Source organism: Toxotes jaculatrix, chromosome 12, assembly GCF_017976425.1.
Source record: "Toxotes jaculatrix isolate fToxJac2 chromosome 12, fToxJac2.pri, whole genome shotgun sequence".
Taxonomy (NCBI): Eukaryota; Metazoa; Chordata; class Actinopteri; family Toxotidae; genus Toxotes; species Toxotes jaculatrix.
In genome coordinates this window covers 15,524,980-15,542,320 of record NC_054405.1, presented here as the reverse complement: position 1 = coordinate 15,542,320, position 17,341 = coordinate 15,524,980, and the positions used below count along the sequence as shown (strand labels likewise).

Below are 17,341 nucleotides of genomic sequence, written 5' to 3'. Positions count from 1 at the left end.
ATCCTGTTTTGTTTGCTGACATGAAACAGTTTGTCCAATAAAACCTCAAGTAATAAGGTTTTCATAACCAGGATTTGATCTTTAAATATTTGTTATTAGACATGGTGTGGTGTGTACACGCTTTCCTCTCATTTTAATTAAACTGTGTGTGTGTGTGTGTGTCATCTGCTTGTTTGTTGCATTCTCTGTTTTCCTCCCCTCCACTTCTCTCCTTTCCCCTTTATCTCTACATGGACAGTGCATGAGGAATCTGTTGGAAGGGAGAAGGGAGGGAGATGAAAGACAGGAGAAAGGGAGAGGAGCTGTTGGAGGGGAAAGGAGGACGGAGGAGTCGACAGAGGGGGGTGAAAAAGTGAAGAAAAGGAGAGGATGGAAAAGCGGAGTAATCAGCTGGACGAAAGAGCGCATGCAAGGATGGAGGAGGGGGTGACAGGAGAGCAAAGAGAGGGTGGATGTAGATTTGAGAATGAAGAGCAGTGCACATGGAAAAATAAAAGAGGAGTACGTGATTGTACAGGAATGAAAGGAGAGAGAGGAGCGGAGTGCTGGTGTCACAAGGTTTATTTAGAGTTTATTGCTTTGGCAGAGATCCAGACTCCCTCCCCATAGTCCTCCAGCAGATATGTCTGTGTGTGTGTGTATGCTGTGTGTGTGTGTACTCATGGACACATACATGTAATCTTATATGTGTATAAACACTTAAATGTGAACATGCAGCGAGAGGGAGTTTAAACATATAGAGAGAAGGAAAGTTATATGAAAAAACACACAGAGTAAGACCCACAAGCAGATTTAGATAGATGTGAGGAACACACACACAAACACACACACACACACACAGCCAAAAGCTGAACATCTGAGCTCTGATTGGAGAATGATGTTGCCATGGATCCCAGGTGGGAGTGGCTACTATGTCAGAGACTGACTAGCAGGAGCTAATAAATCATGTAGTTTGTGTATGTCCATGTGTGTGTGGAAGCTTTTGGAAGTGATAGACTTTGGAGTGTGTGGTTGATTGCAGTGTGCGTGTGTGTGTGCGTGTGTCTGATGGCTGTACATCAGGGAGGGTTTCACAAAGCTTCAGTCTGCCGAATCCAGCTGCAGCAGCCTCCACTGTCTGCTTGTCTGACCCACTTTCTCCTATTTCCTTCCTTTGTTAGCTCCTTCTGTCCTTTCCTCCCAGTCCCATAGTCCTTCCTTCCCTTATCCTTCCATCCTTCAGCTCTTCCTTCTGTCCCTGCTTCCATCCTACTTAATTTTTTTTAACTGTCCTTAATCCTTTCTTCCCTCATCCCTCTGTATGTCTTTCAATTTGGGTAACTGATTTTTTTTTTGACTGTTCTCAATGAACAAGTAACAGCATGTCATTCTCTTCTTTCTTTGTTCTTGGTTTAGTCTTGTTTCACTGTCTGTCTCTCTGAATGTCTACCTGGTTTCTAGCTGATCTGCACTTTGCCAAGAGTATGCAGACTCTCTCATATACTATTCATGAGTTATCTATCTTCTGCTTTTAAACTTTTATCAACCCAAGATCCAAATTCATTCTCACCTTTAGCTTGAGGTCCAGTTGAAACTAGTCCTGCTGGTGCTCAGGGAATCATAAAATCATAAGTTACAGACCCACAACCTATTTTAGGTCTCTAGCTACAGTTGAAGTCCAATCATCATTATGAAGTTATCCAGGCTGACAGTAAATGCTACAAAGCAAGTGAACAGAGTCATTTTGGCTTAAATCTGTTGCTTTCAGTGACACATTTCACAAGTGTCCAGCGCCTATAAGTGCAGCTATTTTTATGCTTTGGAGGAGGTGAGGCTGTCCAAATCCTGCTGCTGCAAAACTGACATGCTCTTTCTGTGTAGATACAGTTCAAAACACTAAAAAAAAATCCTATTTCGCTCCATATGTGCCAAGACACAAGATACTATTTAGAAAACACTGTGGAAAACTCTCCCAGGAAACTGCTACCCTGCAGATACCTTTAAAGAACCAAGGTACAGATAAACTTGAACTGGATATCAGCTGCATGTAAATGTAAGTTTTAATTTGGCCATGTTATTACTATCTGCTCTTACCTACTATAAATATCATATTTCAAAATAAAAACTTTTTTTTTTTTTATCTACCAAAGTTGAACTCTACAGGCACTTAAGAAGGGATGTGCTTTGTATTTCCACAAGAATTGAAATAAACACAAGAGTAACTGTTCTTTCTCGACAATGTAGAGCAAGAACACAAAAGCGATAGAAGCTCAGCAAAAAAATACTAAATACATAAAAGGAAGTCCTTCTGTGCACAGGACGTGAGATAGAAATTTAATATCACCCTAACATCCAGGCTTATTGAATCCAGATATTGCTTGTATTATCTTGTGGGCACCCACTTGCTTTACATGCTCATGATCCATTTTGGGTCGTGACCAGTGGTTAAAGAAGCAAGATAATGCACACTGGCCAACATTCCCCTCTGTGAGAAGTGTTATTGCTCTGTGCTCTGACAGCTACAGTGGGAGAAATCAAGTCACCGACGGTTATAGGGACCTCTGAAGGGCACTACAGAGGGATGGTAACAAATTCACACCGAGCTACTTTATCCTCCAGGTAGCTGATAACATCTGAAGGTCTTTACAATTCAGAACACAGATATGTGCTTTCCTGCTGCCAAGATCTACTTTTATGGCAGCTATTATTTCAGCCCACAGTATTTTATACAATCTGTGTATGTCGCATGGACTTAAAGAGACTTTGGCAAGGCAAAGCAAGTCAAGGCGAGTTTATTTGTGTAACACCTTTCAGACACAAAGATGTTTCAAAGAGCTTTACATATGGCATGAGACAACACACTGAAAAGAACACGAGCAGGCAAAAGAAATTAAATAATGAATGCAATAAATGAATGAATAAAATTACAATGAATCAAAGCATTTCAGGGTCTTGTTAGATATTAACCCTTTAGCGTCACGAGAGGAGTTCCATCTAACTCTTTAAAAGAAAGCAAATAAGTGTATTTCCTAAAATTCAGATCTGTGCCTTCAGGGTGGTCTTGTTATGGATGTTAAAACTTAGGTCTGAGGTCATAACTCTCTGAGATTTTTGTTTTTGTTGTTTTTTGGCAAAGGGGATTCCAGGATGGGCTGACTTTTGACCTTTCTTTGGTGCCAAAGTTTCTTCTTTGGCACCAAAATGATCATCTCAGTATCCTCTCCTTGTTTATATGGACAAACAGAACAAATGATTCTTCTTTTAAATTCACTGACAGTGTAATATAGGTGCAGTAGGTAATAGTGTTCTCTTTGGCACTTGATTGGGAAACCAACTTTTGAAAATATCACTGTTCACAATCAACAATCAATGGCATAGGTCTGACACTAGAAACAAACCAGTGACACAAAAATCAGTCAATTCCTTGTTGGTGTCTCTCATCCCTAATTAGCTCTCACATTGTATTAGGTTACCAATAAACCGCTGAAGCAGATCAATAGTCCAGATTAGATGCTTCTTCGCCACAGGCCTGTGTCGTATGGCATCAATACAATACTGATAGCTTTACATGTCTGTGGTGTTTGTCCACCCACAATGATTAAATCATTATTTGAATGGTGTGTCTTTAAACATCCCTCATGGTTGAGATATTTGACAACCGTGAGCTAAACTTTATTTTTTGGCTCTGAGGCAGCAGCAGTAGATTCACCAAATTTACGTCTCTCAGACAGGTTTTTATTTTCACTCATAAATTTGTAATGTTGTAACAGATGAGGATGTTAGGTGTGGGAGTTATCTAACTGTCTCTGTAGGATCATGAAAAGGATTTATGATGTGGTGCACAGGCTTTTTGCTTTGACGGTGCACGTCACTGGGGTGTTATATTTTTTTGAGTGTGGACCATGTAGGAGAACATTTAAAGGCACCCTTTTACATGATGTACAACACATTTTTTAGAAATGTTCTCTTCAGTTAATTACCAGTGTTATGGTTATGTGTGGCCAAAGCTTTGGCAACCGCCAACAGTCAAAATCAAATATATTTGTAAATGCCTGGGATTGATTTACTGTGATGTTTGATTCTGTATCTGGTGAAAAAAAGCACCAAAACTATAGTTACCATTTTGTATGACAGCCAGCATTTATTTGGTTATTTGAAGGTCCAAAGACATCTACACATCCAGAGCCTGCTCTGGTCAAAAGTTCTGTAGAAAACTAACTTACATCAACTGTTGTGTCAAAACCCTTCAAGTGACCATATATCTGTGTGAAGCAGGCCCTAACTACATGTTGAAGTCTCAACTTTTAAATCTAAATCACCCAATTTTTTTGCCACTTAAGGGGCAGTTGGAAACAGTCTGTAAACACAGCAGTGATATACTACCACCTTTTAAATAAGATATTGCAGACTTGTTAGAAAACACATCCAACATAAACGGGGCAACATTAGCATTTGTGTGGGGTCGTGTTTTGGCCACCTGACAGAAGTCCAATGTTTGCTCTCCTTTTAGCTCAGCTTTTGATTTTACCCAGATTTCAATGTTTTGATCTGCAAGTCATCCAAATCAGTGTTGATAAACGGTTTGTGGTTTTTTTATCATTGCAGTGTGAACAACAGCATGTAGCTTGCTCAGATTACCGTTTTTATAGTCGTCTTCATAATTATTGATGTAGATGCAAAAAGCAAAAGGCTCTGGTGCTAATCAGCCCAATAATCCCAGCAGTGTAACTAGTAGAAGAAACATACATGAGCAACACTGTGACACATTGATTAACTGTTTGGACTTGTGACCACAGCAGAACCCTTTCTATAACCAGTCATCTGCATTTAAGCACACACTCCAGTTTAATTATTCCAGTTGGGATTGTCTTGTTAGTAATTAACCCAGGCTCTCCATATTGGGTTTGAGGTGATATTGGGCCAATTAAAGATCAATAATCCTGATCTTTAGCGGGCTGCCTCAGGGCCAATGAACAGTCGATGGCGCTCATTAGTAAGCTGCACAGGTTTGGAGTGAATATGCTGGGAGCTTAAAGGGTCAGGTCAATATAGATCTGAGCTGGAAGTTAGTTTGAAAAGTAAAGAAAGAAAGAGGCTGTTATCTCCTTTATTTTTTTAACTTCTTTCCACTCTTTTCTTCTCTGACTGAGGAGTGTAACTCGTCAGTGTTGTCATCCTTGTATCAAACTTTTTTGTCTTACCATCTTTACTACATCTCTTCTTAGCCCACTCCCTCTGTTAGTGTCTTCACGGTAATTTACCACGTGTCACACACCACTTAAATCAATACCATGAAATCCATTTTTAGCCACAGTCACAGACACTTAGACACACAAACACACACGCTTTCCTTTATTTGTCTCCCATTCTCAGAAAAACACATACAGACGCATGTTCCTGTTTTCTCCAAACACAAACAAACACACATGCTCACACACACACACACACACACTCACACTCACACACTCCCTCTCTGGTCCCACTGGGTTTTTATCTCTATCTCAGAGATCAGTTGGGGAATTTGTTCTGACGCAGCTCCCGCCTTTCCGCCCAGGGAAACACACACATGGACACGCACTGTCTTTCTCAGTCCCACACACAAACGCTGCAGTTAACTGACCTGCTGTGTGTGCGAAAATTCACCTACATACTGCCTCCGAGTGGAAAGAGACGCTCATTAATTACTGTGTGTTTCCATCCACCAGTTTTTATGTATATTTTGAAAATGTGATTAATTAGCCTGAGTTTGAAATATCAAAATAGAAAGAAACGTTTGAATTGTTGGTTGGGGTAAAAAGGATGGAAGAGATGACATGTTAAAAGCAGAACATGTAGATGGAAATTTTCCTAGTAGGACATTTTTGTTTGTTTTGCTTTGTTTTGTCAGTGTAAAACTAGTACTGACATATTATCAGCATGTGGCTAACAAAAAAAAAAAATAACATATGGTATGTGTGGACAGGGGACATATATCAAAGCAACACAAATGTCATATTAGGTGGGAAGCAGCAATAAAGCTCCAAGACAAATCAGATTTAAAGAACCAGACCATTGTATTGGCAGGATCAATATTATCATCCAATATTAAATCATCACACACCACAGAAATTACATTTTTGAGGCTGTTGTTGATGTTAATGTTTCTTGATTGAATTGATTGTATTTTATATTCAGGTTTTATTTTTTACTAAAGAAAGTTTGACCTGTCATTTTTGTTTACCTGCTTCAGTTTCAGGGTCCTGGTACTGTTCTCACAGGCTCAACGTCACACTGTCAAGCTTTACTGAGACACTTGAATGAAACAGAGCCACTTTTAATGCTGTTAGTAACACCTGTGCTTTTCCTCCTGAAGTTTATTTATTCAGAATTTACTGTCGCAGTTTCTGTAATTTTTAATTTCAAAGTTAATTGTTCAGCAGTAAAGTTCCCAAGCCTCAGCACATAACAGATCATGTCTGTTGCTTACCTTTGTGCTTAATATTTGTGCATTATTTGGATGGAAAAGATCCCAGTTTGCCCCTCTCTGTATCACTGTCAGAGCACACACACACGCAAGCACACACCCACATACACACACACACACACAAGCAGTCAGCGGAACACTGGCTGTCATCAGCCACTAATTACATCAACAGGTGTCTGGCAGGAGGGCACCGTGCCCTTTGTGGTGTGTGTGTATCTGTGTGTGTGTGTGTGTGTGAGAGAGAGAGGGAGCGAGAGGGAGAGAGAGATAGTTAGCAAGTGTGTGTGAACTCAGGTGTGCACATATAGTTTGTGTATGATTGTTTATGTGTATGTGTACAGGAGACACATAATGAGTGTAGAGAGGAGTGGTAATACACACTAACAGGGAGAGAGAGAGAGAGGATGAGAGAGCCTTACGGTGTGAAGGTTAGCGACATAGTGAGAGATATAGACAGTGTGGTATGAGAGGCACTGGCTTTGCTCAGCACAGTTAATACACTTGTAATGCTGATTATCTCCAGCATGCCGTGTCATGGATGGATGCGAAAGAAAGGAGGTGGGTTCAGTTGTCGAGGGATTAAGGGAGGAAAGAGGATGGATTAACCAATACCAGGACGAGCAGGCAGATGGATGGAGGGTTGCTGCTTCTTGGTTTCTTGCATTTTCTATAAAACCCAAATAGGTCCATTTTATCAGTTATTGTCTTAAATGAAATTAATGGATTTGTTTTGCTGATTTAAATATGCTACTTCTGCCTCAACCTGTGCCTTAAATAACCTCTCTGGTCCAACTGCCAAAAAGCAATTTACCTGTCAAGTTTAATTCACATCGCCCATCTTAATGAACATCCAGTGTTTGCAAATATGCCATACTGATGTTGTCATAACCAGATGGTGCGACACACAGCCATGAATTAGCAAACTTCTTACTTGTATGGTCACGAATGAAACACATTTAAAAACCATAAAAGCAGATATGTTTCAAATTTATATAATTTCTTTGAGTGTAATTAACATGGCTGGTTGAGGAAATTGTCTGCACGGTCGTTTCCTCAGAGCATTATCAGAGCATAAATATATTTATTAGATTAGAACCTCTTAACATTAAAAAAAGGGCTTGTTGGTGTTCCACTTAAGGCTGGTGAAGATATCAAAAGACAAATAGTTATTCCCGATTGCCAGACTTGTAAAAACACTGATACTTTTACAAACAGCAACTACATTACATGTTTCATTATCAGAAGAAAAACAATGAAATCTCGTCCGCTCCTCCAACATGGCGCAAATCCGTTGTTTTGCTTTGGTTTCACGGCCTATTTATCAGAGAGATACCGAATGAGGCTTTCACATGTTTTTGTTGAAAAGTGAAGCTTGGTTATCTTTGTGCACTTATCCAGCACAACCGCCTTTACCGCCATTGGTGCTAAGTAATGTTAAACAAATGTAGCCCAACACATGCTCTTTTGAGTCTGTGGGTTAACGTGTCTAAGTGAGACGGATAAAAACGGAGCAGTGCTGTGTTTGCTGATTCAGAGATGGATAGCCGCTCAGGATGAATGAATAGGCTCAGACAGAGATGGGGGAAAAGACAGATGGAGTTAAAGAGGAATGAGAAGCTGGACTGAAGTACAGATGTGTGGAGGAGATTAGAGGTTTCAGTACAGATGGGAGGATGGAGGATTAAATTGTGGAGGAAAGAATGACAAAGGAGAGAGTTGGTAAAGGGCAGGAGGCTGTAACAGACAGAGGAGACAGAGTGAGAAAAGGTCAGAGGCAGTTTGTGCCAAAAGAAAAACAAATTCACTTCAGGTCACTCCATCTCAGCTCGGCTATCCCTTAACCCTTTTGCAGAATTTTCTGTGTAATGTTACTTTTGACAAGGAATTCAAAAATGAAGACCAATTTTGTTGAATGTGTAGATTATCCTTCTAAAAGTTGCATATTCTGACACACATTTTGAAATGGCCTTTGACACCTCATGCCTCTCAAGACTTGTGCTTGACTAAAATTTGTTTGCAGCAATTCAAATAAAGCAAGAATACTCATTGTCATTTGGTTTTGGTCTTAAAACCGAGCTTAACATTTGACATTGCTTTTGTTTAAAACAGCGAAGCTTAGAAATCCGTGAAATCTTTTGGGCTTTTTTTTTTTTTTTCAACACGCCAAACCCAGAAAAGCGGTAGTGGAAAATGCAACACGCACAAGTTATGGAAAGTCATGAAAAAGTCAAGTAGAACGTTCTTACTGAACAGGAGTGTGTAATTTATTGATGCATTCACTCAGACATTTGGTGAAATATAAAAGTAAATTTCTACCATCGAAAAGGCTTCATGACATTTAATAGTCATGTTTCATCTTCATGTTCCAACAAGAGCTTTTTATTTTTAAAATTACATTGGTTTGGTTCATTTTCAGTCAGCTGAAATAAGAACAGAAAAAAAGGCTGCACTGCTGCTTCTTTGCTTGAGACAGCTGGCTTTGATATCCAGAGTTCGGAGGAGAGAGAGAGAGAGAAAGGTAGTCGATGAAATGTGTAGGTAAAGGGTGGGTGGGAGAAAAGAGAGAAAGTCAATAAAAACAGCAAGGTCCAACTGAGCTGTTACTGTTCTCCAAATTCCCCTCCTTTCTTATCGCTCTTCTTCCTCTTTACCTCCCATCCTGCTCTCCAGTCCCCCTGTCATGTGTCCAGGCAGAGGTAGTTGTTTTTGAAAACACACACACAGACACACACACACATACACACATGCAGAGTGTCCTAATCAAAGCCAGGCTCTGCACATTGTGTCCCAGTTGAGCAGCTATTTTTATCTGCAGCCTTCTAACAGGGATGGAATGGGTCAGATAGGCCAGGCTGACGAATCCATCAAGACCAACAGATAAACAGTCAGCATGCAGGACTGCGAGTGCATACACACACCTATACATACACACACGCACACATACGCACGCCTTTGCATGCACACTTTGCACTACAGGTAGGTCCAGCCTAGAATGTGGTTTCATGCTGCGTTCCTATCAATGTAATATTTTTCTGCTGAATGTGTTTATATCTGTATTGCCTTGTTCGTTGTGCCTCTTTAATACCTGAATCTGTCTACACATACGCACACACATAGTTGGTCCTGTCACATTAGCACCATGGCTTACACACACACACACACATGCACATATGTGGTTAGAGACACATGATTACTGATTTACCCTCGTGAGAGAAATCCAGTTGGCAAAGATCCCGTTTCTGGCTTGTTAGTTTGGGATTCAAGTGCTTTGGCTTGGACCCAATTAGTTTCTCTCTCCCTACCTCACTCTCTCTCCAGTTACTTTGTTGTCATCACTTTGTGTTGGATATGATGTGCAGCATATCCACAGACTGGAAATCTTCACGACACACAAACACAATGTACTGTAAATTAAAACAAAACTAAGGGGATTAATAATTTGTTTTCTACATTAATATCATTGTGTGTAACAGCTTATAACTGTTTGCTTTGACCCCAACATTCAGCAGTGCCTAAACAACTGTAAACCTTTACTGTGGTGTACATGGTAACAGCAAATGGTTTCTCTCTGTTTATCTATTTCTGTCTTTTAATTACATCTAATTCTCAGCCTCTTTACTTGTTTTCTTCTCTCTTTGTGTCCTTTTTCTGTCACAAATTCAAAACAGTAAGGCACACACACACATACACACACACACACACACACACACACACACACACACACACACACACACACACACACACACACACACACACACACACACATATATATACACACTTTTACAACCACAGCTTGTCTTTGAACATCCATATGTGCTTGGCAAAAACATGCACACTCACACATTCATCTCCCAGCCCTATACTTTCTATCCACACATGTATACTGCATATGATAGTAATTTGATAGTATGGAGGGGCAGGAGGGCTCAGCTGGAGTTTATGTCTGAGTGGAAGAAGACTCTGTGATCCAGTTTATTGGCAGGAAACAGGAAGTCGCCTCTTGACTCTTACCTCTGATTGTCTCATCACTGGATTCTTGTAAACTTCATGTTATATATTACTGTGCTGATGTTTTTAACCATAAGCTTTTCCAACATTTGCATCCGGCTTTGGTCACTTGTATGTAGTGATACTGACTCAGTCACCTGCAGGGAGTCGGGTATGCAAACAATTATTAAAGTTACTTTTTTTTTTTTTTCCAATTTTGGCCACTGGAAAGCAGAAGAATTCTAAAACATGCTGAAAAAAAACATTCATCTCTGGCATATATTTTTTTTATCACAATTTCCCTGCTGTGTTAGTAGACTCTTATTTACACATCCTGCAGATGCAGAATAACATTATTATTATTATTTTTATTCATTTTCCTGGCCACCTGTTGAATCTCCTCCCAGTTCCTCACAAAAATACGTTGTGCTTTTTAATTGTAATTTCATTGAATGGAAGTATAATGCGGCCGTACCTTTTGTGTGCTGTAAAAGTGAACTATGAACTTGTTGTTAAGATGTTTGAGACATAGCTACAAACTGGACAAGATATATGTGTGTATTGTGTGTGTACATGTCAGCCAGTCATGTTTATGCCTTTATTCTTCTCACTGATTTTTGTTCTTCCCTACACTATCTCGTGATAAGAGAAAATGAAATGTGGTGCCTGTGTCGCGCCTCTGTGCTGTTATTTAAAACAGTGATGTCTTGTGTTTCAGGTGCGTAACCTGTGTTACATGGTGACACGGAGGGAGAAAATGAAACACACCCTGTGCGACCTCCAGGAGAAGATCTTCCACCTGCAGATACAACTACTTGAAGAGGACATGGCTGGAGGTAAGAGAGAGAGAAAACCTGACTGTGTCTGTGGTTATTTTTCTAATTTCAGTAACCTAATCTCACCAGTGTAAGAAAAACTGTTACCTTTCACCCACTCCAGCACTGCTGCCAAGGCCGCCAACACACACTCTGTCCACCCCAAAAAAATAAAAGTACTCAAGTGCATAACGCGCGCCCAAAACTGTGTTGGTGGGTGAGTGTGGTGGGTGGACAGTTTTGGAAATGGCCCGTCATCATTTTTGCACAGTTGGCCATACTTGACACCTGCACAGCAAAGAACACTGAAATAATAGTCCATCTAGATACTGTGACACACACCATCCACATAAATGGAGCTCGATTTCCTATTCGGCCTACATGGATGACTGACCTCGATGCATTTCAGGCAGCTGCTCCGTGATGCAGATGAGGAAGGATGAAGATAGCTGGTTGAGTTGAGGCTGCTGTGCTGGCTAGATGTCTGCTCCAAATGAGGGTTATAATCTTAGTTGTATATCAGGTCAAGTGGAGTTCTTTTTTTTTTTCAGCATTTAATCTTTTAAAAACTCTACTTGTATGTTTACCACTTGTTATAGGAGACTGCTAAAAGATTACTTGTCTTTTACCACCCTTGATTATTTGCATCATTATCATTTCACCTGAAACTCACTTAGTTTCAATTGCGGTTATAGTAAACTCACTATTATAATAATAACAATACATAAAACCTTTCTTTTTGGCAGTGTTAGAGTCTTTTACAAATAAAAAACTGATAGGTTCAGTGAAACAAACTATACAAAGCAGAGACAGAACAAAGGCAAGAAAAAAATCAATAATAGTTAAAGTAAGAAACTTAAAATTCTGGTGTATTTTCTTTCCATAAATTGCCTTTCAAGAGATTCGCTGATTGATGCTTCTTAATCTACAAAACCTAAACTTTTCATCCAGTTTTAACAGTTAGATTCTGGACTGTACTTTTTTCAGCGCAACAAACAGAGACTTTGGTAAAAACAGAGAGTAAAAGCCACACGCCTCTGTTCCTTCCCTATTATTAAATCCTTATGTTTCAATCATTCTCTGTGTAATTTGTCATTAATGGACCCACTAGGGACTAGACCTAGCAATCTGCCTACACAGGGCTGATAGTGAACTGCCACCCCAGGTGTTTCGCTAGCTTGGTACTGTGTTTTCAAGCCTGAGATTCCACTTTTATTGAACCGTGTGTTTCCCTTTTTATTAAATGATACATTTCTTTTGATTAAAATGTAAGAAATCATGGAGTTTGATGATTTAAATCATAAACTAACAAGTAATTCCTGCTGGGGCTAATTAGCTACTCCACGTTGCATTTTAACATCCGCACTGTGGACGTTGTACAGAAGTGGTTCATTATAAGTCTGTGTCATAACTAATTTCACATTAATGCTTTGACGCACTGAATAGCATAGGGGGTCAGTGTCAGTATACTGATTGGTCAAATGCTTGTGGTTTACTGGTTAATGTTTTTTCTTTTTTTGTATTTTTCATTTCTATTCACATTTAGCATTATAACTGTTGATAGGAGAAAGACGTGTCATTCACTACCCTGCACCTTTAGTTCGCACCATACTCTCTGACTCTCAAGTTTTCCATAAAAACCTACGTGTTAATGTCTCTGATCATCATCTGGGATATGAAAACAATAAAATTTCCACCGAGTCAGAGAAAGAAAAAGTTGGCATCTTGGTCATAGCTCAGTTATGAAATCCTACCGCACCACACTGTGTCTGTCCTGCTGGGCTGCTGACAGCGCTGTCAGCTGGACCCCGGAGCTGAGAGAATCAGAGCGACCAACAGAAACGAGTCGCTCTGACCAGCGTTGTGCTGCCCTCTTTCCATCAATCGTCTCTACTTCCATCAGTGTCACATTGTATCATCTTGCTTATCAGTAGATAGAAAGAAGCTTATCTTGGAGATATATACAGGTATCAGCTGAATAAAGCAAGACTGAGCAACCTTCTCAACTTGATGATTAAAACAAAGGTTGAATTTGAATTGCACAGCCAGATTTTTAGCTCCCAGTTTCGTATTTGCTGCCAGACTTCCAAGCTGTTGTTGTTATGGTGATGATGGCAAAATGTGGAAATGCAGTTGTTAAGAAATGTTAGTGACCTGTGTTTGTCTAGAATAACGTTAAGGAACCATGTTAGCTCTTGTAATCGTGACCTGCAGCTGTCATGCTGATGACAGTGAAAGCTTGTTGTCATGGTAATAGTGGTGATGTCTCGCTGGCATGGTAATGATAGTGAACTCTTGTCAGCCTGCCCCTGTGGCTGGTGTGTGTGTGTGGTTAGGGTGCTCAATTTGCAGTGCTCATCATTGCCTAGGAAGGCTGCACACACATTTATGCACTCAACTAAATCTTACAAACACTTTCACTCTCTCTGTAACTCCCTGTATCTCTCTCTTACACACACACACACACACACACACACACACACACACACAGGCATGCGTGCAGTGCAGAGCTCCTGACTCAGCACACTGCTGCCATCAGGTACCGCGAGCTGAGCTGCTGGCACTAAACAGCCATATCTATTCACACTGCCACAGGAGTTAGATTAGAGCGGATAGTTTGTGTGTTTTTGTGTGTGTGTGTGTGTGTGAGTGTGTGAGTGCGTGTGTGCGTGTGTGCGTGTGTGTGTGTGTGTGTGAGTGTGTGAGTGCGTGTGTGCGTGTGTGCGTGTGTGTGTGTGTGTGTGTGTGTGTGTGTGTGTGTGTGTGTGTGTGTGTGTGTTTGAGAGGGAGAGAGAGAAAAAGAGAGCAGCAGAGAGTGAAGGATGAGGTTGTCTGCTATCATGATTTGTCGTGTCCCTCACCTTGTATCTACCTCTTTTCTGCACCTCTGTTATCTTTCTCTCTTATTTTCCACTGCCCATTTCTCTTTATCCTCTTCTGTAACCTATTTTCTCCTCCATCTGTTTCTGTCTCTCTCTTTCTCTCATTTGTGGTGTCCTCTAAGGGTTATATTTTCCCCGTCTTTCTCTCTCCCTGGTTGTCTCATGCAACACACTGTTTTAGTCAGTCCATCACTTGTCTCAGTTTGTTCTTCTCTTGTCCTTCTGGCCACACAGACTGATTTTGTGATACTATGTGACACTGAAGTGACACTAAGTGTAACTGAAAACATTGCCTAAAGTTATGTTTTTTGCAGCACACTACAGACCAGTTGTGTTCAGATAAGTACATTTGTCACAGTAGGATGTTAATTGAAACCAACCAGTCGATTTGATCGTGACAATGATATGAATGCATATGTATCCATAAATAGCAGAACAGGCTTAACACAATAGGCTGAATTAGTTGGATATCATGTCTCAAAACACTGAACGAGCTAATACTGCTGACTATTATTATTGGTCAGGATTACGGGATGTTTTTTTTTTAAAGGCCATATTCTAGGCAGCAGAAAAAGGCTTTGCAACTCTGCAAATCTGATTTTCAGAAACCTGCAGATACCCTGAGCTTACCCTCCACCAGCAACACTTTGCTTTCTCCCCTCATCTCCCTCTGAGCTTGTTTCCATGTGGAAAACACACACACATCTCTCCTCTAACCAAACTAAAGCAGAACCACTAACCTCTCTCTCCGCCTGTCTGTCTCTCGTAGTAGTTCCTCTGTCATGTTCCACGCTCTGTCTGCCAGTGCGCCTGTCTGTCTTTCGTGTTTATCTGCCTGTCTGTCATGTCAGGGGCTGCTCTCGTCATGCTTTGTGAATGCTAGCATGTTACCAGCAAGGCGGATTGGCAGGCAGGCAACATCCCTGTAGTCTCACAAGCAGACAGAGGAGCTACATGATGGCAAATTATTCATACGTGATAACATTAGCAGAAGTTCAAAGCACAGTGATTCAAAACCTCAGCAAGACCGAACGTGAAAACAATTTGACATGAAAGAACAATCTGAAAAAAAGTCCTCATACTGAAATGTCAAAATGAAACTATCACAGGGAAAGACCATGGTCGTAGTTTGAAGAGAAGTGTTGTCAAGAAGTTGGTTCATTATTTGTTTCTGCTCAAACTAAAAATAAATAAAAGTTTTAAAAAAAAATCATCAGTTTGGCCAATTTGAGAATCAGGCACTTTCCGAATCCTGTGAGCAGCGATGGACTGTGAGGCTGTACTTAGGTACAGCTGTGCTTTGGGCTAAATGCTAACATGCTGACGTTTAGCACGTAGAATGTTTTCCTCGCTGACATCTTAGTTAAGCATCTAAAGCGTTAGCTAATGAACACTACGCACAAAGTACAGCAGAGGCTGATGGTAATGTCATTAGTTTTGAATGTATGTAGTCATAAACCAAAGTAATGGACAAATTATGGCCTGATGAAAAGCTGAGGAATAATCAAAGTCACTACAATTCATCCTGAGGGCGACGTTAATGCCATTAATGTAGTGAGATCAGCTTAATCTTGTCTAAAGCACCTATAAAGCGTTTTAATGGCCAATGACTTTTTTCCTTGATGAGAATAAGTCTTGGGTAAAACAAAGCCTGACTCATTCAAAGGAAGGCCCCGAGCTGCTTCTGCTTAGCGGGAACCCTTATTGCTCTTCTGTATCCAGTATAAACCTTAAGATAAGAGGGTTTCCCCTTTATCGTTATCGCAGTCGAAACCTTAACAATGAAACCCGGTTCTGTTTTTAGTTCATTTAATCCTGGTTTGTTTTTAATGCAGGGTGATGATTCATTTCTCTACAGCTGGTCAGTTCTCTGGTAGGGAGCGTTTACTCATTCTTAACGATAATCTTATTTATACACACCTGTGTGCGCACATGCATAGAGTTGTAGCTGTGTTACAGCACATTATTCTGTAGGTAATGTTTTCTAGATGAAACACTGATACACATACAGCCTATTCTGTAGGTAGGACTGTTTTTGAAAGCACATACACACATGCAGTGTTAACACACACACACACACAGTGTTATTGTTATGCAGGAAGTGCACTACATTTACATTCTGGCTCAAACCGAGCTGTGACAAGCTGACAGTGGTTAGTATTGGCCTCTCTGATCTGCTCTCAGAAAGTGTGTGTGTGTGTATTTGTGTGCAGGAGTGTGAGGAAGACAGAGAAAATAAGGACGGAAGAAGAGGAGGATGGGAAGGGACAAGAAGGTGATAGGATGAAAGAAAGAGTGGAAGAAGAGAGGGAAACAGGAAGAGAGATGATGAGAGAGAAAGGACAGAAGAGAGGGTGGAGAAAGGGAGGAAAAGACAGAAGCGCAGAGAAAAAAAACTTTCTCACATTGCACTAATGAGCTCAGGTAAGAAATGGGACACAGTGGCTACACACACATAGACTCACGCTGCAGTTCAGCGCACCTAGAAAGAGGGGAAATTAATCACACACTTCAAAAAGACAAATCCCCTGGTGCGTTTGCACCTTCTAAACTAGAGAGGGAAGGAGGTTTGGAGGGAGGGATAATATTGCAGAGATGGAGAGAAAGGCAACAGCAGAATGTAAAGACAAAAGAGGGGGGAAAAAAAGCACAGATCTGACAAAAACGTGTTTAAAAAGGTTTCCACTGCTGATAGTTGGATTTGTGCTGAGATTACAACCTGCAGGGGGAAAGCTTCCACATGTTCAAGCAGAGCCTGCAGGCGTCCTTGAAAACCCAAAGACTTAGTTTTCCCCTTTTTCCAAGCTGTAGAACATATAAAAGAACAAGATCAGATTAGGGGAAGAAAATGGGAAAAATGTTGAAAAATGATCCCTGGGAGATCAGAGGATAAGATGGTCCTCCTGTCAAAACAAAAAGAGAAGAAATTACAATGCAGGAGCTGTGCGAAGAAGCCTTCCCTCTGGGAGCTCCCTCAAAGATCCCCTGGCGTTAATGGCCTCTGCAATTTCAGCAAAAGCCATAAAATAAATTGGAAAAAGTGGGAGAAGTGTTTGGTAGATGTAATTGCAATCTCAAAATCGTCCTTAGGAAAAAAAAAAAAGTTTAATACAGTCATGTGATACTTCCACAGTAATTCTGCATGGCAGACTTTAGTAAGGATTCAGCGAGATTTCAAAGTCAACCTGTTGTTTCCCTCTTCAACCAAATTGTAC

General features: G+C 40.5%; 1 protein-coding gene across 2 annotated transcripts in view; it reads left to right on the top strand.

The window, feature by feature from the left end:
- jade2 (jade family PHD finger 2) overlaps window positions 1-17,341 on the top strand; it is a 162,390-nt gene that overhangs the window by 119,586 nt on the left and 25,463 nt on the right. For both annotated transcript variants that reach the window (XM_041052405.1, XM_041052404.1), the window contains exon 11: window positions 11,148-11,265. In XM_041052405.1, coding sequence (XP_040908339.1) covers window positions 11,148-11,265 — 118 coding nt within the window. The remainder of the gene's footprint in view (window positions 1-11,147; window positions 11,266-17,341) is intronic.